This window comes from Sceloporus undulatus, chromosome 5 (genome assembly GCF_019175285.1).
Source record: "Sceloporus undulatus isolate JIND9_A2432 ecotype Alabama chromosome 5, SceUnd_v1.1, whole genome shotgun sequence".
Classification (NCBI taxonomy): domain Eukaryota; kingdom Metazoa; phylum Chordata; class Lepidosauria; order Squamata; family Phrynosomatidae; genus Sceloporus; species Sceloporus undulatus.
The window spans coordinates 137,063,414-137,086,189 of NC_056526.1; the positions used below are offsets into that span (position 1 = coordinate 137,063,414).

The 22,776-nt window shown below is 41.2% G+C and overlaps 1 protein-coding gene across 7 annotated transcripts in view; it reads right to left on the reverse strand.

Annotated features, from left to right (window-relative positions):
* PALLD (palladin, cytoskeletal associated protein) overlaps positions 1 to 22,776 on the reverse strand; it is a 304,050-nt gene that overhangs the window by 25,398 nt on the left and 255,876 nt on the right. For all 7 annotated transcript variants that reach the window (XM_042468271.1, XM_042468270.1, XM_042468272.1 and 4 more), the window contains one exon: positions 9,971 to 10,192. In XM_042468271.1, coding sequence (XP_042324205.1) covers positions 9,971 to 10,192 — 222 coding nt within the window. The remainder of the gene's footprint in view (positions 1 to 9,970; positions 10,193 to 22,776) is intronic.

A 22,776-nucleotide genomic window follows, 5' to 3' on the forward strand; every position in this document is an offset into this window, starting at 1 on the left:
GTATAACACACAAGTAACTACTCATTAATTTGTAAGACATTACTAACATGTTACTTTTGCATTTTTTAAATGGAAATAATCTTTCAAAATAGAAAGCTTATCCTGTTTCATGAACAGGAGAATTGCTATGCTCTTGTTACTCTGAAAATTCACATAATTCATTCAAATTCATATTAAAGATAATGTTACTTGTACTGAGTAACTTTCAAGTTATTGTAGCTCAGTGGTAAAGCACACAGTTTACATACAGAAAGTCTCAGGCTCTGGAACGTCCAGTCCAAGTATGTCTGAGAAAAGACACCACCAATTAGCATAGACAGCATTGAGCTAGATGGGCCAGTGATTCTACTCAGTATGAGGCAGCAGATGGGTGAACACTGGCATTAAAATTAGAAGGACCAACACTCATCACTGCAAAAACTGGATTTAACTGTTACTACATGGAACTGAACTCCAACTATTCTGAACAAATTTGTGAATTCCATTTCCCCTCTTCCTCCATTTTTAAAAAAGTATAATTATAAACCATAACTTTTTTCTGTATGAAACCCTGAATTCCTACCACATCCTGTGCAAACGGTAAGTAATACCACTTCTAAAATATTATGTGCCTTGTTGTTTCCAGCTTATGATGACCCTGAGGTGAATATATCATGGCGTTTTCTTGGCAAGTTTTGTTCAGAGGGTTTTGCCTTTGGCTTCCTCTGAGGCTGAGAGTGTGTGAGTTGTGCAAGATCACCCAGTAGGCTTCCATGGCTGAACAGGGATTCAAATCCTGTTCCCCAGTGTCGTTGTCCAATGCTTGAACCACTGCACAATGCTGGCTCCTATGCCTGAGGCTCTATGGCTTAGCCTTTATCTCAGGTACCAGAATAAATTGTAGTTTCTTTAGTTCCTACCTGTCACATATTATGAGCATCCAAACTCTTTTACTTCAGCAACTATATCTGAAGAAATTAAATTGCTATTCATATAGCATATTTTGAAAAGTGGGGAAGGAATCAAGCTGGTAAATCATGCACTCAGTCTACAAACTGGCAATAGGCAATAGACTACTGGAATAGAACGTACATATATAGGCTTCTCTGTGTTATCAGACCATACTTTCTTCAGAGTTAGAAACTACTTCTACAACAGAGTAGTGAATTAGTAGCTCTCCAGAGGTTCATGGGCTGCATCTCTCTTCAGCCTTTAATATTGTCTGTGTTGGCTAAAGCTGATGAACTTGTAGTCCAGTAACCTCTGAGAGCTACATGATCTTCATCCCTGCTGTCTACTCTTTTATATGTTAAAGACTGGTCAATCTGCAAAATGCACATAGGTTTGAGACAGGACATGCTATCACAATCCTATATCTGTCTCATTCATGTTCGGTAAACAAACTGGTCACACTAACAGGGCTCATATAGTGCTGACCGAATCATATAGTGGTGACTAAAGCCTTACAATAGAAACACTGCCATATTTTTCTATGAATATTTTTTGTTACTCATAAAACTCTGCTGCTGCTCATGCCAAGCTACCATCCGGCTGGGCTAAGCTAGAAAGTTCTGTATACAAAAAGATGATGTGCATTCATACTTGAACCACTGATGAATATTGCTTACTTATATTCTCTGTCATAGCTTTCTCACTAGATATTGCCACCCATGGTTTGTTTTAACTGAGATTAACATCTGCACACTTACTGCTTATAAGTGCTTTCAAATGTTATCAGTAACAAAAAAAATGAAGAAAGAAACTGCTGCTTTAATTTACAAAGCATTGAGCAGGCCCTGAAAACAACATTTCCCCTATATGTATACAAAACTGCATTTGTTTGACTTTTGGACCAGTATTAAGACTTGCAGCCTTGTCCAGTATAAATACTTGAAGAGGGATGTGGATTATGCTTACACTACAGTGTTGGGGGTGTGTGTATAAAATTTGGCTGGTAATCATTGGGAGTAGAAAGTAAGGTGGGATTTTCCATAGTATCAGATATATGTAGGCCAGTTGTACAAACTGACTGGACACTTCAAGCAATCTCTCACAACACTAGTTGCTTGCTTGAGTGTGCATGAGGTTACAAGAGTATGCTCTTAACTAGTTGTGTCAAATATTTATGAATGACAAGACTATGCTAGGAAAAGTAAGATTCTTCAGTTTGGGTGGAAGCTTATGTGAAAGATCCTAGTGAAAGGTCTTTTGAGAAACTGGGACATCAGAAATGATTAAGAGAACTTGCTGATTTTTCCAGGCCTTCAACCAAAATGAGTTTAAGACAATCCATTAATCTCATCCTTACATTTCCCCCCAAAATATAAGGTAGCTAAAGCTATTACAAATTGCAACAGTAAATCCTTCAAAGTTCTTTGTCTCTCTTGGAATCTAACCACTTCTTTGTTTCTTATTTAGATACACAAAATAAGGGTTTGCCTTTAAAGCCTGGTAATCTTCAGTCAACTAGGAATTTTTCACAGCTTGGAAAAGCTACTATTATGGACTGCAGCTCCCAGGAATTCTCCAGTGAGAACAGCTAGGTGTTATATTGGGTGAAGGACTCTTAGAGTAACAGCTAGGATCCTCTATTAGCTACTTAAATATAATTTATAATCCTGGCAATGCTGTCATAATCATGACTATGTAGTGATTATGAATATGAAACAAATGTAATACTATTGCCTCTCCAACCAACTTTACTGGATATCAGCTGCACTGGGGAGAAGGAGACCCATTGTGCCAGTGATTAGAACATGGGTAAATGATGTTTCTATCAGGTTTGAGGGATGGGGTTGGACTAGGTTTGGTCACTTTAGTTAATGTAAGCATACTTAATTAACTAGCTTATACAGAATTATGGTCAATATTTCCAAACTCTGGAATATTTATTTGGGGCTCACATTTCTAAGTAAGATTCTGAGATACTGCTGAGGGCTACAGGTCCATACAGTGAGCCCTCAGTATCTGTGTTGTCCCCAATGGTGGCGCATACCTGTGGTTGTGCAGTCATTAGGGACAGCCCCCACTGTCCTATGGCAGCATGTGCACCGCCATTAAGTTCCATTGTCCCCAGTGGTGGTGAGGCTGTATATACATACCACTATGGGACAACAGGGGCTGTCCCTAATGGCGGTGCAGCCACGGACGTATGCCACCATTGGGGACAATGTAGGCTTGAGCATCCATAGATTTTTGTTTCTGTAGGGGGGTGTCCAGAATGGATCTCCCATGGATATCGAGGGCTAACTGTACTGAAAACCATTCAACCTGCCTGGAAGTTAGTTTTATATTTCTTCCTGATGCATGCATGTACAGGATTGCAAAATGTCTGTGTTGTCAACAAAAGGCTTGTTAATGTGTTCACATATGCTGACACAGTTTTAATGTTTCAAATAAAAATTACATTATCCTTTATAAACCTCTATGTCTTAGAAACGGCATGGCTGCAAAAATGAGTTTGAACCTGCACATTTCAGATTTCATAACTTTTACCTGACGGATATTGGCCTTGTAAAAGCTAGTAATTATTTTATAACACATTTCTTTCATTACAGAAGCAGATAGTTTGCCAAAAATTAAGTAACCAAGGGATGCACTAAGCGATATATGCTTGATATTCTAGATTAACAGATCTATAAAGTAACAAACTGCTTCCAAGTATGGCTTTCTGTTATTAATATTGTTGTGTAATAATTAATGCTTAATATTCATAGTCTGGTGGATTTTTTCCTTGTATGAGGTCATCATTATCTCATCACACTGCATGACGGCATTGCCTAATTTAAATAATTTCAAAACTTTCAGGTACTTTTATTAACTACATGTAACTTTACTTAGCTAACTTGAAATTTGTGCGCAAAATATGAGTTCTCTATCTTGAAATCTCAAATACTAACTCTGAAACTCAAAACTGCATACAGTTGTAGGCAAATATTCTGATAACAAGACTTGGGTGATAACCTTGTAAAACTGTACCTGAAATTCAGTATAACCCCCCCTTTTTTGTTTGTTTGTAAAATCAAGACACTGAAATGAAATCACAGACTTATAAAAACTGGACACATTGTCAATAGCTAGGATTCTGAGTTAGCACCAGCTGGCAGGAGTATCTGTTAAGAGTCCCCCCCCCAATTCCCTCTTCCCTTGACAATCTCTTGTGGTTCCCTACCCAGCCCATTCCAGAGAGGGTGGGAGATGCTATCGAATAGTGTGTCCCTGTGTATGTGTGTGTGTTTATGGAGCAAGGAATGGGGGAAAATATTGATTCCACCAGGAGATCCTCTGCTAGATTTTGATCCTATCCTTGAATATAAGGCATTGGTGATTACCTATAAAGCCCTAAATGGCTCGGGCCCAGGATTCCTGATGGACCGCCTCTCCCCGTATATTCCGTCGTGCACCCTCAGAACATCTGGGCAGCAATTACTGAAGGTGCCTGGGGCCAGGCTTTCCTCCACCATGAAGAGGACATTCTCCATCGCCGCCCCGGCCCTTTGGAATACGCTGCCCATTGAGCTCCGCTCATCAACCTCCCTGGCCCAATTCAGAAAGGATTTAAAAACCTTTCTGTTCCAACAAGCATTCCCCGAGTAAAATCCTGTGGGCCTCCCTCCTCTTCCGTGGCCAAGAGGTTGGGCTAATGGGGCTTTTAGCTTGTTATTTTACTGTATTTACCTGTTTGATTGTTTTTTACTGTATTGTATCCACATTGTTTTAATATATGTTGTGAGCCGCCCTGATCTTGGGAAGGAGCGGGATAAAAATAAAAACTTTATTTATTATATTTATTTATTTATTCACAGATGTCTAGTTGGGATCCAAGCCAATATGTATACAATTACACCTCACTCTTGTAATCAGAAATTTAATAATAATTATAGACATTCCCTTAGGTAAAGCTTTTATTGTTTAACAACAACCATCTTTTCTTTCTGTGGTGGCCACTTTGTGTTTTCCATTCATTCTACACCCAAAGGATCTTGCAGAAAAGCTAATTTTGAAGCTCTCAAAAAGGAGAAACGCGCAGCTTTTTTGGACTACCCCTTCCAGTGGTCATGTTGACTGGGAGATTTTGGAACTTTTATAAACTCTGCTGTATAACATTTGTACACACATGTTCATTTCCTGAAATGATTTCATGAATGTATACTTGTGGAAAAATCTTGTGTCAGAAGTGTTTATTCACATGTTATCCACAACTCAATCTCTGAGCAAGACCTGACAAGAACCAGGGATGTTCTTCATTGATCCCTTAGGAGGAACATTGTGCCAAAACATTATCTTGCCCTTCCCCTCAGGCTAAGGTAAAATCATGTGATTACAAGAGAACAAGGAAGTTAATATAAATATGGTGATGTCATTTTCTTAGCATTTAAATAAAATTCTAAAAACACTAATCTTTAATTATACATGATGATGTCTATAGCACATTACGGCAGGATGGGCCTTCCAGCTGTTGTTGGACCTCTACTTCCACCAATACTATCCAGCATGGACAATGGTCAGAGATGCTGGGAACTGCAGTTCAGCAATTGGAGAGGCAAGGTACAATAAGGTCTTCAACTACATCATAACCTGTCCCCCACTAGTGCTCCAACTACTGGTCAAACAAGAAACAACACTCACTGGTTTCCTTTCCTGTCCTTTCATACCATGCAATTATAGTTTTATATTTCACTTTAATTGCCATGCAACATGCTATGGAATTAAGGAATTTGCATTTTTGGGAGAGTATTTAGAATTCTGACCCAGACAGCTCCAATGTCTCATCAAATCCCAAGTTCTCACAGAATGCAGCCATAGCAGTTAAAATATTTGTTTGTTTGTTTGTTTGTTTGTGGTATTTATACCCCACCCTTCAGCCCTAAAGGCTCTCAGAGCAGCTTAGAATCATAGCACTCAATATGTATAGTGTGAAAAGCCCCAGGATGGGTGCAGATTACTATGTCATCAGAATTCTATTTGCTAAATATGACATCTGTTTTCCAAAGTGAAATAGAAAGGAAGTACTGGAGGGTACTGCTTTATCTTGCAACGGCAGCAAGGCTAGTGACAGCGAGAAACTGGAAAAATAAAGAGCCTCCAAATTGGGAAGAGTGGATTTTGAAACTACAAGAAGTAAAAGAAATTGACAGATTAATGTTTATGATTAGAAATAAATCTAAAGACAAACTGGCAGAGGAATGGCTGCCAGTATTACAATATTGGGAAGATAGGTTTGGAATCCAAAAGGATATAATGATATAAATATAAAAGAGAAATGTCACTAAGCAATACACTCGGTTCTTTTTTGTGAGTGATAATGAGGTATGTTTTTCTTTTTTGTTTAGTAGTGGCTGGTCTGCCTGTCTGTTTGACGTATTGTTAGTCATAGACCTGTACGAATTATTCTTTGTATAACGAAAACCAGTAATCTAATGTAAAGCTAGGAGGATTATACTTATATCAATGGTTTATGTACATATGAGCATATATTGTTGTATTTGAGTGATTTAAAATAAAAATATTTTTTTAAAAAGAAAAGCCCCAGGGTGGGTTGTGCCATCCAGGTAGACAAACCCTCTGGTTTTGTATCCTTGGAGGATGGTGAAGAACAACACTGCACAAAGTAAGAGTACTATTAAACTCTAGCCTATCCTTGCAGTGCTGCCATCTCCATAGCAACATAAAACTAAGGACTGGTTGGGCTTATGAGTCTGTGGCATATAGATAAGTGTTCTCCTGTTATTTTATTTCCTTTTGCAGAGTGCACATGAAGTGAGGTTGAATGAATTAACCACATTCCAAGTGTGTTGTATGTGATTAGGTCAGAAGTGTTTTATTATATTACATCTAGCATGTCTGACCACACAGTTCATAAAAGATCCCTTATACTGGTGTAGAATACAAAGCAAAGATTTTATTCTGTGTGTGTGAGGAGGGATATGTGCGTATCTCTGGATATAGATTATATTGTACGAAGCTCCAAGAACAATAATTTCAGTCCTGGAAAATTTACAGCAGACACTCACTTTTGGCTTTGCTTTTAATAAAAGTTTCAAAATAGACTAATGAATTCCTGGATTAATTCATGCTTGAATATTATGATGCTGTGTGTGTGTGTGTGTGTGTGTGTGTGTGTTGAAAAAATGACCACCACACATATCCGCATTGCATGGTTCTCCTCTTCAGAGCCTACTTCCTCCCATTTTGTCTGAGGTATGAACTATTTGTGTTTCCTGTTGGGAACAGAGAGGATTTTTGTATGTTATTCCTCAACAATGATTTCTGGGGTATTAATATTTATATTTAGCATTAGATTTACTGTGTTTTTAATTACATTTTTAAATAGCAAAATACATCTTTAAAAAAAATTAAGAGCTTCACTATTCATTGTTTACCATAAAGCTTTATAAAATGGAAATGACAGATGTGGAAAACTCACCAAGACCCCTGAAAGAACTATATTTTGCATAGTATCATGTCCGAGTTTTTAAAAAGATGCAGCAGAAGGGAAGGAGATGAGAACTTTTTCTCTTCTGTTGGGTTGGTCACTTACAAAGAAAGACAATAGCCCTACTTAAATATTTGAAGGGATGTCATGTTGAGGATGGAACAAGCTTGTTTTCTAGGACATGGAGCAGGGGTAGGCAACCTTTTTGAGCTGGGGAGCCGGGGGCCGGGTTGCTGTCCCTCAGACAACTGGGGGGCTGAAGCCAAAAAAATACATAATTAAATAATTTTTTTTAAAAAAATTAAATAAATAAAATATAAAAAAAAATTCCTACATACACTGCACACATCATATTTTGAAGTAAAAACCATGCAACTTCTCTCTCGTTTTTCTTTTCTCTCTCTCTTTTTCTTTTCTCTTTTCTGCAGCCTTGCAGTTCTGCAAAAGCAAACCCTCTCCTGCCTCTTCTGCACACAAGACTTTATTAGGAAGGAAAGGGAAAATTACTACTACCTCTTCCTTTTTTTTGCCTTGGGCATGTCACACTATCTCAGCCTCAGAGGATGGCAATGGCATCCCCACCCCTTCTGAAGAAAACTGCCAGACAAAAACCCCACAGACCATAACAACTTGGAAGCAAGCACAGCAACAAACCCAACTTTGCTCGGGGGGGGGGGAGTCACACTCTCTCAGTCTCAAGGGAAGGCAATGGCAAACCACCACCACCTCTAAAAAACTTTGCAAAGGATCATTTCATAATAAGTCAGGAAAACGACTTGAAGGCACACAACAACAACCACACCTCCCAGCCCTTGTATCTGTGAAGGCATGAGGGCACAGATGGCAGAAATGGACTTCCCTTTCTGGCCAACCTCCCCCCCCCCCATACACACACACACACACACATTCCAAACACACACTAAGCACATTTGGGCATTTCACATGGCTTTACTTAACATGCGCAATCTCTTGCATATTTATTCAGAGCGCTTTGCAGAACCAAACTCTTTGGGTTTCACACTGAACATGGTTTAACATGGCTATGCATATATTGAACAGTGTCCAGGTGGTTTCACAAGAAGTGGATTTGCTGTTTCAGGTTTCTTGCACCAACTATACTTCTCAGAAGTGTGTATTGGTCAAGGGACTTTGTTTTTCTTCACTGTGCATGAGTTTGTAAAAACAAAGCAATTTACACTGGCCATACCTCAGAGGCTTGCTGATATCAATATCACCATTAAAGAACCAAAATACACAGAAAAGGACTTTGGAAAGTCACTCTCTCTGCTTCTGAAACAGTGCCGTGCATGCCTCTGAAGCTGTGACTCATCATCAGCATCATCATCATCATCATCATCATCATCATCACATCACCACCACCCCCACCGACCACCACCACCACCCCCCCTATCATTGTCAAAACAAGGGAGACTTGTTAGCATTAAAGCACCAAAATAAAAAAATAAAAAAACCCACCTTGTAGCCAGAAGCCTCTGGCCACTACACCACCCCTCCTCCTCCTGTTCCCCCCTCCTCCTCCCCCCCTCCTGCATCATCAGGCCTGGGGGCAGGGCGGAGGAGGCGGGGGAGGCCTGGGAGGGTGGCGTTCTCCAGCGGCCCCAGAGCTCCCCGCCCTGTGGGAAGGCCGAGCCTCCCCACAGGGCGGGAGGAGGAGGCCGCTGGCGATCGCGCCAATCGGCGCGTTCTCCGGCGGCCCCAGAACCTCTCCTCCTCGCCTGTGGGAAGGCCGAGGCCTCCCCACAGGGCGGGGAGGAGGAGGAGACTGCTGGCAATCGGCACGCCAATCGAACGTTCGCCAGCCGCCCCAGAGTCTCTCCCCACAGGGTGGAGAGGAGGAGGAGGAGGCTGCCGGCTATCGCGCCAATTGGTGCGATCGCCGGCAGCCCCCGGGGGCCAGCAATTGGCGGCAGGGCTTGGCTGGGGCTGGTCCCATGGTCTCCGCAGGCCGGATCCGGCCCGCGGGCCGTACGTTGCCGACCCCTGACATGGAGCAATGGATTCAAGTTATGGGAAAAGAGAATCCACTGAAACATTAGGAACAAGTTTCTGACTGTAGGAGCTGTTTGACAGTGGAACACTCTCCCCCGGGGAGTGGTGGAGTCTCCTTCTTTTGAAGTCTTTAAACAGAGGTTGGATGGCCCTCTGTCAGGGGTGCTTTTTGACTGTATGGCAAGGGTTGGACTGGATGGCCCTTGAGGTCTCTCCCAACTCTATGATTATGTGATGTAGAACTGAGTGCTACCTATTGTGAGGTTATGAAAGAAAATCAGAACAAGCCTGAACTCAGTAGAATACCTCATCTTTCAGATTCATTGAGGCAAGCCTGAAATATTTCAAGTCCTCAACTAGTGAAGTGTTCACAGCTAGCTGTTTCTGGACTTCCAACAGCTCTAGTCAGTACAAACAATGGTGAAATGTAATGGGGACTGCAGCTCAATAATATCTCGAGGGTCACAATTTCACATTGTTCAAAGCTGCACACTCCTGATGCAGATTTAAACCCATGGAATGCTAAAAGGAATTCTGTTTTCTCACCTTTGGGTTTGGATTTCCAGACACTCTGCATGTAAAGGTGACTGGCATTCCTTCAAATATTTTGTAATGTTTCAGCTTCATTTCAAAGTAAGGAGCCACATTGTTATCAAGGATATCTTCTCCATGCTCCACTTCATCATCAGACTCTTCTACAGGAGATCTCTCCAGCCGAAATTCAATCTCACTGATCAGCCTCTGTTCAAAGCTGGAGACTTTGTATTCCTGTCAAACACAGAAGGCTCAAATTAGAGATGGAATTATAATTAAATACATTTCTCACTGTTGTGATTACTACCTTTTAACAGAATCTATTACAGGTGTACATATAATGCAGGACTTTCCTTTATATAAAACAAAATACTAGAATCTCTGTCTCAAATGAGTTCCTTCAAAAACAATGAACACTGGTTATAAATTGGGATTGCATTATAAATTTATTTCCACACACTAACAATTCATTCACTCCCTTCCTACTTTCAGCAATTCCATAGGTCTTGCTGAGACCACAAGTAAACAGTTGGGAGGAAGGAGACAGACAGTAACTAATGCCATGTGTTAAACACTTGTGTGATAATTCTACTGTGTGGAGAAACAGTCACTTATAAACTCCAGTTCCATACCCTAAAATGGTGCCCCATACCATCTGCAGTGGGAAACCACAGAATATGGTGACACTTGCCCTTCAATGTTACTATAGCAGGGGTAGGCAACCTTTTTGAGCCGGGGGCCGGGTTGCTGTCCCTCAGACAACTGGGGGGCCAAAGCCAAAAAATAAATAATTAAATAATTTTTAAAAAATTTAAATCAATAAATAAACTGGGACAAATGTAGGACAACATTTTCAAATGGTGGACACTTTTTTAATATAATACTTGTCAAAATGTATGCAAGGAGTCCAAGATCAGCATTTTCTTTCTTTCTTCCTGTGTGATTTCTAAAACAAACACCTTTGCACGATGGTAAAAAACCCCAACCCCATGGAGCGTTGAATATCTTTTTTACTATGTAATTCCTGTATTTTGGTTTGTCTAATAAATGTAGCACTATGTTATGTTTAGGATGTTATTAAATTGGTTTTTTCCTTAACCGCCTTTACTCAAGCTTTTTTGCTGCAGATCTTTTTTCCAGCTACATGTAGTGAATTTTCTGGATACAGTTTTAAAGAAAGAAGGAACATAGGAAAAATCTAAAAATGAAAACCAACACGTATAACTTATCGTTGTCAGCGTTAAAGAGCTCCCCAAAAACGGCGCTCTGGGGGCCGTGCCTTCATGTGCGGCACAGAGTAGCCCCAACAGCCAAACCATGTTACTCCTCTGTGCCACACAAAAGAACCCACAAAGGGCTTTTTTTACGTGGCGCTAAGAACGTCACAAGGCTCCCAATGCGCACTCGTGACGTCATTTGCAACCTTGCGACTGCGAGTGGCCCACGAACGTCAAGATGCAAGCACCTGTGTAGAATGGGCGCCGCCATTTTGTACATTCCGAGCCGCGTACTAGGGTTAGGGGCAATCCGGAAGGACGCTCCTTTCTAACCCTAGTATGTGCTCAGCCAGCGTGCTGTAATGCCCACGGGAATGGGCCTTAGTTTCATTGCCGTTACTTTAAGTCCTTAAACATGAATTATCAAAATGTGAGTCGCTGTCTGGAGGACATTTTAATATAATAAAGGAGTCAAAACAGAAACTATGTTTATATGGCCATAAAATCATTTACTAGGGATTGTGTAGGACTGCATGCTTTTAATCTGCTTTTTCAATTTTCATTACATTTCTCTTACTCTTTAAGAACAGGGCGAGAATAAGTCTTATAAGTGAAACCAATATTAATCAGTCTATTGGAATGCTGTGCCCCCAACAGTACCTCTGTCATGGTTTGAATATACTGACAAATTTAAACCAAGAACCAACCCCCATGATAGGTCAACATAAGTTGGGAAACGACTTGAAGGCACACAAGAAGTGACCAGACTGGACTTGAAAAGTAATCAAGAATAGTAGGGAAAGGGAGCTGCAGCAGAGCTTGGAGAAATATTTTTAAAGGCAAACACTTGTGTTAGGGTTCAATTGAAACAAACATGTATAACACACAAGTAACTACGCATTAATTTGTAAACATTACTAACATTTACTTTTGCTTTTTTAAATGAAATAATCTTTCAAATAGAAAGCTTATTAGCCTGTTTTTTCATGACAGGAGAATTGCTATCGAGTGTTACGCTGAAATTCACAGAATTTCATTTCAAATTCATTTAGATAATGTTACTTGTACTGTACTATAACTTTCAAGTGATTTAGCTCAGTGGTAAAGCACAAATTTTAGCATACAGAAAGTCTCAGGCTCTGAACGTCAAGTCAAAGTAATGTCTGAGAAAAGACACCACCAATTAGGCATAGACAGCATTGAGCTAGATGGACAGTGATTCTACTCAGTAAGAGGCAGGCAGATGGGGTGAACACTGTGCATTAAAATTAGAAGGACCAACACTCAGCACTGCAAAAACTGGTTAACTGTTTACTACACATGAACTGACTCAACTATTCTGAACAAATTTGTGAATTCCAGTTCCCTCTTCTTCCTTTCCTTTTTAAAAAAGTATAAGTATAAACACATAACTTTTTCTGTATGAAACCCTGATTCCTACCCACAATCCTGTCAAACGGTAAAGTAATACCACTTCTAGAATAGTAATGTGCCTTGTGTTTCCCAGCTTATGATGACCCTGAGGTAATATATCTGCCCCATGGCGTTTCTTTGGCAGGTTGTTGTTCAGAGGTTTTGCCTTTGGCTCCTCTGAGGCTGAGAGTGGGTGAGTTGTGCAAGATCACCCAGTAGGCCGTCCATGGCTGAACAGGGAATTCAATCCTGTTCCCCAGTGGTGTTGGCCAATGCGTTGAACCACGGCACAATGCTGGCTCCTATGCCTGAGGCTCTATGCTTTAGCCTTTATCATCTCAGGTACCGAATAAATTGTAGTTTCTTTAGTCCTACCGCCTACCTGTCCCTATGCGACAAGCCAACTCTTATTATACTTCAGCACTATATCTGACGCAATTCAATGCTAGTCATAGAGCCGCTGTTGAAAAGTTGGGGAGGAATCAAGCTGGTAAATCATGCACTCTCTACAACTGGCAAATAGGCAATAGACGCTGGAATAGAACGTACATATATAGGCTGTCTCTGTGGTACAGACCATACGTTCTTCAGAGTTGGAAACTACTTCTACAAACAGAGTAATGAATTAGTTAGCTCTCCAGGTTCATGGGCTGCATCTCTCTTCAAGCTTTAATATTGTCCTGTGTTGGCTAAAGCTGATGAACTTTAGGCAAGTAACATCTGAGACTACATGATCTTTCCCCATCCCGCGGTCTACTCTTTTATATGTTAAAGACTGTCAATCTGCAAAATGCACATATGTTATGAGACAGGACATGCTATCCACAATCCTATATCTGTCTCATTCATCATTTCGGGAAAACAAACTGGTCACACTAACAGGGCTCATATGTGCGACCGAATCATCTAGTGGTGACTAAAGCCGTACAATAGAAACACTGCCATATTTGTTTCTATGAATATTGTTTTGTACTCAGAAACTTTTTTAAAACTCTGCTGCTGCTCATGCAAGCACCATCCGGCTGGGCTAAGCCGAGAAAGTCTGTATACAAAAGATGATGTGCATTCATACTTGAACCACGGATGAATATTGCTTACTTATAATTCTCTTGTCAAGCTTTCTCACTAGAATATTGCCACCCATGGTTTGTTTTTAACTGAGATTAAATCTAACACAATTACTCTTATAAGTGCTGTCAAATGTTATCAGTAACAAAAAAATGAAGAAAGAAAAGGCTGCTTTAAATTTACAAGCATTGACAGGCTGAAAACAACATTTCCTCCCTATATGTATACAAAACGGGCATTTTGTTTTGACTTTTGGACCAGTAGTAAGACTTGCAAGCCTTGTCCAGTATAAATAACTTGAAGAGGGATGTGGATTACTGCTTACACTAAAGTGTTGGGGGTGTGTGATAAAATTTTGGCTGTATCTTGGGGGAGTAGAAAGTAGGTGGATTTTCCATAGTATCGAAGATATATGTAGGGCCAGTTGTACAAACTGACTTGACACGTTCAAGCAATCTCTCACAACACTAGTTTCTTGCTTGAGTGTGCATTGAGGTTACGAGAGTATGCTCTAACTAGTTGTGTCAATATTTATGAATGACAGACTATGATAGGAAAAGTAAGATTCTTCAGTTGGGTGGAAGCTTATGTGGAAAGATACTAGTGAAAGGTCTGTTTTTTGAGAAAGCTGGGACATGCAGAAAATGATTAAGAAACTTGCTGATGTTTTCCAGCATTCACCAAAATGAGTTTAGACTCCAGTAGATCCATCCTTACATGTCCCCCCAAAATATAAGGTCGCTAAGCAATTAACAAATTGCAAACAGTAAATCATTCAAAGTTCTTTTGGTCCTCCTTGGAATCTAACACTTCTTGTTTCGTATGTAGATCACAAAAGAGGGTTTGCCTTTAAAAAGCCTGGTAATCTTCAGTCAACAGGAATTTGTCACAGCTTGGAAAGCACTTTATGGACTGCGCCTTCCCTAAGCTCCCAGAATTCGCCATGAGAAACAGCTATGTGTTTATTGGGTGAAGGACTTCTTAGAGTAACAGCTAGGAATCCGGCTATTAGATTAATTAAATATAATTTAGAATCCTGGCAATGCTTCATAATCATGACGAATGTAGTGATTAGGAAGATGAAACAAATGTAATACTATTGCCTCTCTCAACCAACTTACTGGAGATCAGCTGCACTGGGGAGAAGGAGACCCATTGTGCAGTGGATTAGAACATGGTAATGAATGTTTCTATCTAGCAGGTTTTGAGGGTTGGGTGGGACTAGGTTTGGGTCACTTTAGTTAATGTAAGCATACTTAATTAACGAGCGTAGACAGAATTATGGTCATATTTCCAAACTCTGGAATATTTATTTGGGGCTCAAGTTCTAAGTAAGAATTCTGAGATTCTGCTGAGGGCTTACAGGTCCATCAGTGAGCCCTCAGTATCTGTGTTCTTGTCCCCAATGGTGCGCATACCTGTGGTTTGTGAGTCATTAGGGACAGCCCCCACTGTCCGATGGCAGCATGTGGCACCGAAGTTAAGTTCCTTGTCCCCCAGTGGTTGGTGAGGCTGTATATACATACCACTATGGGACAACAGGGGCTGTCCCTATGGCGGTGCAGCACGGACGTATGCCACCATTGGGACATGTAGGCTTGAGCATCCATAGAATGTTTTGTTTCTGTAGGGGGTGTCCAGAAAGGGAATCGCCCATGGATATCGAGGGCTAACTGTAACTGAAAACCATTCAACTGCCCTGGAGTTAGTTTTATATTTCTTCCTGATCATGCATGTACAGGATTTTGCAAAATTCTGGGTTGTCACAAAGGGCTTGTTAATGGGTTCACATAGGCTGACAACGGTTTTAATGTTTCAAAAAAATTACATTATCCTTTGTATAACCTCTATGTCTTAGAAACGGCATAAGCGCAAAAATGAGTTTGAACCTGCCATTTCAGATTTCGTAAATTTAACCTGAAGGATATTGGCCTGAAAAGCTATAATTATTTTAGAACACATTCTTTCAGTACAGAAGGCAGATAGTTGTGCCAAAAATGAGTAACCAGGGATGCACTAACGATATATGCTTGATATTCTAGATTAAAGATCTATAAAGTAACAAAGCGCTTCCAATATGGCTTTTCTGTTATTAATATTGTGGTGTAATAATTTAATGCTTAATATTTCATAGTCCCTGGTGGAGTTTTTTCCTTGGATGAGGTCATCATTATCTCATCACACTGCATGACGGCATTGCTAATTTAAATAATTTCAAAACTTTCAAGTACTTTTATTAACTCATGTAACTGTAACTGTAGCTAACTTGAAATTTGTTGCGCAAAATATGAGTTTCTCCTATCGTGAAATCTCATACTAACTCTGAAACTCAAAACTGCATACAGTTGTAGGCAAATAGTCGGATAACAAGACCTTGGGGGGATAACCCTTGTAAAACTTACCTGAATTCTATAACCCCCCCTTTTTTGTTTTGTTTGTAAAATCAAGACGGAATGAAATCACAGACTTATAAAAAGGGACACATTTGTCAATAGCTAGATTCTTGAGTTGCACCACTGGCAGGAGTATCTGTTTAAGAGGTCCCCCCGCCCAATTCCCCTCTTCCCTTGACAATCTCTTGTGGTCCCCATACCCGCCCAGGGTCCAGAGAGGGTGGGGAGATGCTATCGATAGTTTGTCCCTGTGTAGTGTGGTGTGTTTATGGATCAAGGAATGGGGGAAAAGATTGATTCCACCAGGAGATCCTCTGCTAGATTTGATCCTATCCTTGAATAGAAGGCGATTGGTGATTACCTATAAAGCCCTAATTGGCTCGGGCCCAGGATGCATGATGACCCGCCTCTCCCCGTAGATTCCGTCCTGCACCCTCAAACATCTGGGCAGCAATTACTGAAGTGGCCTGGGGCCAGGCTGTCCTTCGCTCCACCATGAAGAGGACATTCCTCCATTCGCCGCCCCGGCCCTTTGGAATACGCTGCCCATGGAGCTCCTCTCATCAAACCTCCCTGGCCCTGACAGAAAGGATTTAAAAACCTGTCTGTGCAACAAGCATTCCCCGAGTAAAAGCCTGTGGGCCGCCCTCCTCTTCCGTGGCCAAGATGTTGGGCCTAATGGGCTTTTAAGGCTTGTTTTTTACTGTATTTACCTGTTTGATTGTTTTTAACTGTAATTGTATCCCACATTGTTTTAATATATGTTGTGAGCCGCCCTGATCTTGGGAAGGAGCGGGATAAAAATAAAAACTTTTTTATTATATTTATTGATTTATTCACAGATGTCCTAGTTGGGATCCAAGGCCAATATGGATACAATTATCACCTCACTCTTGTTCAGAATTTAATAATAATATAGACATTCCCTTAGGTAAAGCTTTTATTATTGTTTAACAACAACCAATCAAAAAAACTTTTTTCGTTCTGTGGTGGCCACTTTGGTGTGTTTTCCATTCATTCTACAAAAACCCCAAAGATCTTGCAGAAAAAGCGAATTTTGAAGCTCTCAAAAAGGAGAAACGCGCAGGCTTTTTTGGACTACCCCTTCCCAGTGGGTCATGTTGACTGGAGATTTTGGAACTTTTATAAACTCTGCTGTATAACATTGTACACACATGTTCATTTTCCTGAAATATTTCATGAATGTATACTTGTGAAAACTTGTGTCAGAAGTGTTTTATTCACATGTTATCCACAAAATCAATCTCGGACAAGAACCTGACAAGAACCAGGATGTTCTTCATTGATCCCTTAGGAGGAACATTGTGCCAAAACATAATCTTGCCCTTCCCCTCGGCTAAGGTAAAATCATGTGACTACAAGAGAACAAGGAAGTTAATATAAATATGGTGAGAGTCATTTTCTTAGCATTTAAATAAAATCTAACAACAACACTAATTTTTATACATGAGATGTCTCAAGCACATACGGCAGGATGGGCCTTCCAGCTGTTGTTGGACCTCTACTTCCACCACACTACCAGCATGACAATGGTCAAGATGCTGGGAACTGCAAAGTCAGCAATTGAGAGGCAAGGTACAATAAGGTCCTTCAACTACATCATAACCTGCCCCCACTAGTGCTCCAACTACTGGTCAAACAAGAAACAACACTCACTGGTTTCCTTTCCTGTCCTTTCATACCAGCAATTATAGTTTTATATTTCACTTTAATGTGCCATGCAACAGCTATGGAATTAAGGATTCATTTTTGGAGAGTATTTAGAATTCGACCCAGACAGCTCCAATGTCTCATCAAATCCCAAGTTCTCACAGAATGCGCCAAGCAGTTAAAATATTTTTGTTTTTGTTTGTTTGTTGGGGTATTTAACCCCCACCCTTCAGCCCTAAAGGCTCTCAGAGCAGCAGAAATCAAGAGCACTCAATATGTATAGTGTGAAAAGCCCCAGGATGGGTGCAGATACTATGTCACAGAATTCTATTGCTAAATAGAACATCTGTTTTCCAAAGTAAATAGAAAGGAAGTACTGGAGGGTACTGCGTATCTTGCAACGGCAGCAAGGCTAGTGACAGACAGAGAACTGGAAAAATAAAGAGCCTCCAAATTGGGAAAGTGGATTTTGAAACTACAAGAAGTAAAAGAAATTGACAGTTAATGTTTATGAGTAGAAATAAATCTAAAGACAAACTGGCAGAGAATGGCTGCCAGTATTAACAATATGGGGAAGATAGGTTTGGAATCCAAAGGATATAATGATATAAATATAAAAGAGAAATGTCACTAAGCAACACTCGGTTCTTTTTTGTGAGTGAGAATGAGGTATGTTTTCTTTGTTTTAGTAGTGGCTGGTCTGCCTGTCTGTTTGACGTATGTTAGTCATAGACCTGTACGAATTATTCTTTGTAAACGAAAACCAGTAATCGCTAATGTAACAGCTAGGAGGATTATACTTATATTCAATGGTATGTACATAGAGCATAATTGTTTGTATTTGAGTGATTTAAAATAAAAATATTTTTTAAAAAGAAAAGCCCCAGGGTGGGTTGTTGCCATCCAGGTAGGACAAACCCTCTGGTTTTGTATCCTTGGAGGATGGTGAAGAACAACACTGCACAAAGTAAGAGTACTAATTAAACCTAGCCTATCCTTGCAGTGCTGCCACTCCATAGCAACATAAAACTAAGGACTGTTTGGGCTTATGAGTCTGTGGCATATAGATAAGTGTTCTCCTGTTTTTTATTTCCTTTTGCAGAGGGCACATGAAGTGAGGTTGAATGAATTAACCACATTCCAAGTGTGTGGTATGTGATTAGGTCAGAAGTGTTTTATTATATTACATCTAGCAGTCTGACCACACAGTTCATAAAAGATCCCTTATACTGGTGTAGAATACAAAGCAAAATTTTATCTGTGTGTGTGAGGGAGGATATGTGCGTATCCTGGATATAGATTATATTGTACGAAGCCCAAGACAATAATTCAGTCCTGGAAATTTACAGCGACACTCACTTTTGGCTTTGCTTTTAATAAAAGTTTCAAAATAGACTAAGGAATTCCTGGATTAATTCATGCTTGAATATATGATGCGGTGTGTGTGTGTGTGTGTGTGTGTGTGTGTGTGTGAAAAAATGACCACCACACATATCCGCATTGCATGGTTCTCCTCTTCAGAGCCTACTCCTCCCATTTTGTCTGAGGTATGAACGATGTTGTTCCTGTTGGGAACAGAGAGGATTTTTGTATGTTATTCCTCAACAATGATTTTGGGGTATTAATATTTATATTTAGCATTAGATTTACTGTGTTTTTAATTACATTTTTAAATAGCAAAATACATCTTTAAAAAAAATTAAGAGCTTCACTATTCATTGTTTACCATAAAGCTTATAAAAGGAAATGACAATGTGGAAAACTCACCAAGACCCCTGAAAGAACTATATTTGCATAGTAACATGTCCGAGTTTTAAAAAGATGCAGCAGAAGGGAAGGAGATGAGAACTTTTCTCTTCTGTTGGGTTGGTCACTTACAAAGAAAGACAATACCCTACTAAATATGGAAGGGATGTCATGTTGAGGATGGAACAAGCTTGTTTTCTAGGACTGGGCAGGGGGTAGGCAACCTTTTTGAGCTGGGGAGCCGGGGGCCGGGTTGCGTCCCTCAGCAACTGGGGGGCTGAAGCAAAAAAAATACATAATAAATAATTTTTTTTAAAAAAATTAAATAAATAAATATAAAAAAATTCCTACAACACTGCACACAATCATATTTTGAAGTAAAAACCATGCAACTTCTCTCTCGTTTTTCTTTTCTCTCTCTCTTTTCTTTTCTCTTCTGCAGCCTGCAGTTCTGCAAAAGCAAACCCTCTCCTGCCTCTTCTGCCACACAAGACTTATTAGGAAGGAAGGGTTTGAAAAATTAACTACTACTCTTTCCTTTTTTTTTTGCCTTGGGCATGTCACACTATCTCAGCCTCAGAGGATGGCAATGGCATCCCCACCCTTCTGAAAAACGGCCCAGAAAACCCCACAAGAACCATAACAACTTGGAAGCAAGCACAGCAACAAACCCCAACTTTGCTCGGGGGGGGGGGAGTCACACCTCTCAGTCCAAGGGAAGGCAATGGCAAACCACCACCACCTCTGAAAAAACTTTGCAAAGATCATTCATAATAAGTCAGGAAAACGACTTGAAGGCACACAACAACAACCACACCTCCCAGCCCTTGTATCTGAAGCATGAGGGCACAGATGGCAGAAATGGACTTCCCTTTCTGGCCAACCTCCCCCCCCCCCATACACACACACACACACAATTCCAAAACACACACTAAGCACATTTGGGCATTTCACATGGCTTTACTTAACATGGCAATCTCTGCATATTTATTCAGAGGCTTATTGCAGAACCAAACTCTTGGGTTTCACACTGAACATGGTTAACATGGCTATGCATATTTGAACATGTCCAGGTGGTTTCACAAGAAGTGGATTTGCTGTTCAGGTTTCTTGCACCAACTAATACTCTCAGAAGTGTACTTGGTCAAGGGACTTGGTTTTTTCTTCACTGTGCATAGTTTGAAAAATCAAAGCATACATACACTGGCCATACCTCAGAGGCTGCTGAATATCAATACACCATTAAAGAACCAAAATACACAGAAAAGGCACTTTGGAAAGTCACTCTCTCTGCTTCTGAACAGTGCCTGCATGCCTCTGAAGCTGACTCATCATCAGCAATCATCATCATCATCATCATCATCATCATCATCATCACCATCACCACACCACCACCACACCACCCACCACCACCACCACCACCACCACCACACCCCCCCCCCTATCATTGTCAAAACAAGGGAGACTTGTAGCATTAAAGCACCAAAAAAAAAAAATAAAAAAACCCACCTTGTAGCCAGAAGCCTCGGCCACTCACCACCTCCCCCTCCTCCTCCTCGTTCCCCCCTCCTCCTCCCCCCCCCATGTCCATGCCGGCCTGGGGGCAGGGCGGAGGAGGCGGGGGAGGCCTGGGAGGGTGGCGTTCTCCAGCGGCCCCAGAGCCTCTCCGCCCTGTGGGAAGGCCGAGCCTCCCCACAGGGCGGGGAGGAGGAGGCCGCTGGCGATCGCGCCAATCGCGCGTTCTCCGGCGGCCCCAGAACCTCTCCTCGCGGTGGGAAGGCCGAGGCCTCCCCACAGGGCGGGGAGGAGGAGGAGACTGCTGGCCAATCGGCACGCCAATCGGAACGTTCGCCAGCGGCCCCAGAGTCTCTCCCCACAGGGTGGAGAGGAGGAGGAGGCGGCTGCCGCTATGGCCAATTGGTGCGATCGCCGGCAGCCCCCGGGGGCCAGCAATTGGCGGCAGGGCTTGGCTGGGCTGGTCCCATGGTCTCCGCAGGCCGGATCCGGCCCGCGGGCCGTACGTTGCACCCCTGACATGGAGCAATGGATTCAAGTTATGGGAAAAGAAAATCCACTGAAACATTAGGAACAAGTTTCTGACTGTAGGAGCTGTTTGACAGTGGAACACTCTCCCCCCCCCGGGAGTGGTGGAGTCTCCTTCTTTTGAAGTCTTTAAACAGAGGTTGGATGGCCCTCTGTAGGGGTGCTTTTTGACTGTAGGCAAGGGTTGGACTGGATGGCCCTTGAGGCTCTCCCAACTCTATGATTATGTGATGTAGAACTGAGTGCTACCTATTGTGAGGTTATGAAAGAAAATCAGAACAAGCCTGAACTCAGTAGAATACCTCATCTTTCAGATTCATTGAGGCAAGCCTGAAATATTTCAAGTCCTCAACTAGTGAAGTGTTCACAGCTAGATGTTTCTGGACTTCCAACAGCTCTAGTCAGTACAAACAATGGTGAAATGTAATGGGGACTGCAGCTCAATAATATCTCGAGGGTCACAATTTCACATTGTTCAAAGCTGCACACTCCTGAGCAGATTTAAACCCATGGAATGCTAAAAGGAATTCTGTTTTTCTCCCTACCTTGGGTTTGGATTTCCAGACACTCTGCATGTAAAGGTGACTGGCATTCCTTCAAATATTTTGTAATGTTTCAGCTTCATTTCAAAGTAAGGAGCACACATTGTATCAAGGATACTTCTCCATGCTCCACTTCACATCAGACTCTCTACAGGAGATCTCTCCAGCCGAAATTCAATCTCACTGATCAGCCTCTGATCAAAGCTGGAGACTTTGTATTCCTGTCAAACACAGAAGGCTCAAATTAGAGATGGAATTATAATTAAATACATCTCACTGTTGTGATTACTACCTTTTAACAGAATCTTACAGGTGTACATATAGAGCAGGACTTTCCTTTATATAAAACAAAATACTAGAATCTCTGTCTCAATGAGTTCCTTCAAAACAATGAACACTGGTTAAAATTGGGATTGCATTATAAATTTATTTCCACACACTAACAATTCATTCACTCCCTTCCTACTTTCAGCAATTCCATAGGTCTGCTGAGACCACAAGTAAACAGTTGGGAAGGAAACAGACAGTAACTAATGCCATGTGTTAAACACTTGTGTGATAATTCACTGTGTGGAGAAACAGTCACTTATAAACTCCAGTTCCAACCCTAAATGGTGCCCATACCATCTGCAGTGGGAAACCACAGAATATGGTGACACTGCCCTTCATGTTACTATAGCAGGGTAGGCAACCTTTTGAGCCGGGGGCCGGGTTGCTGCCCCGCA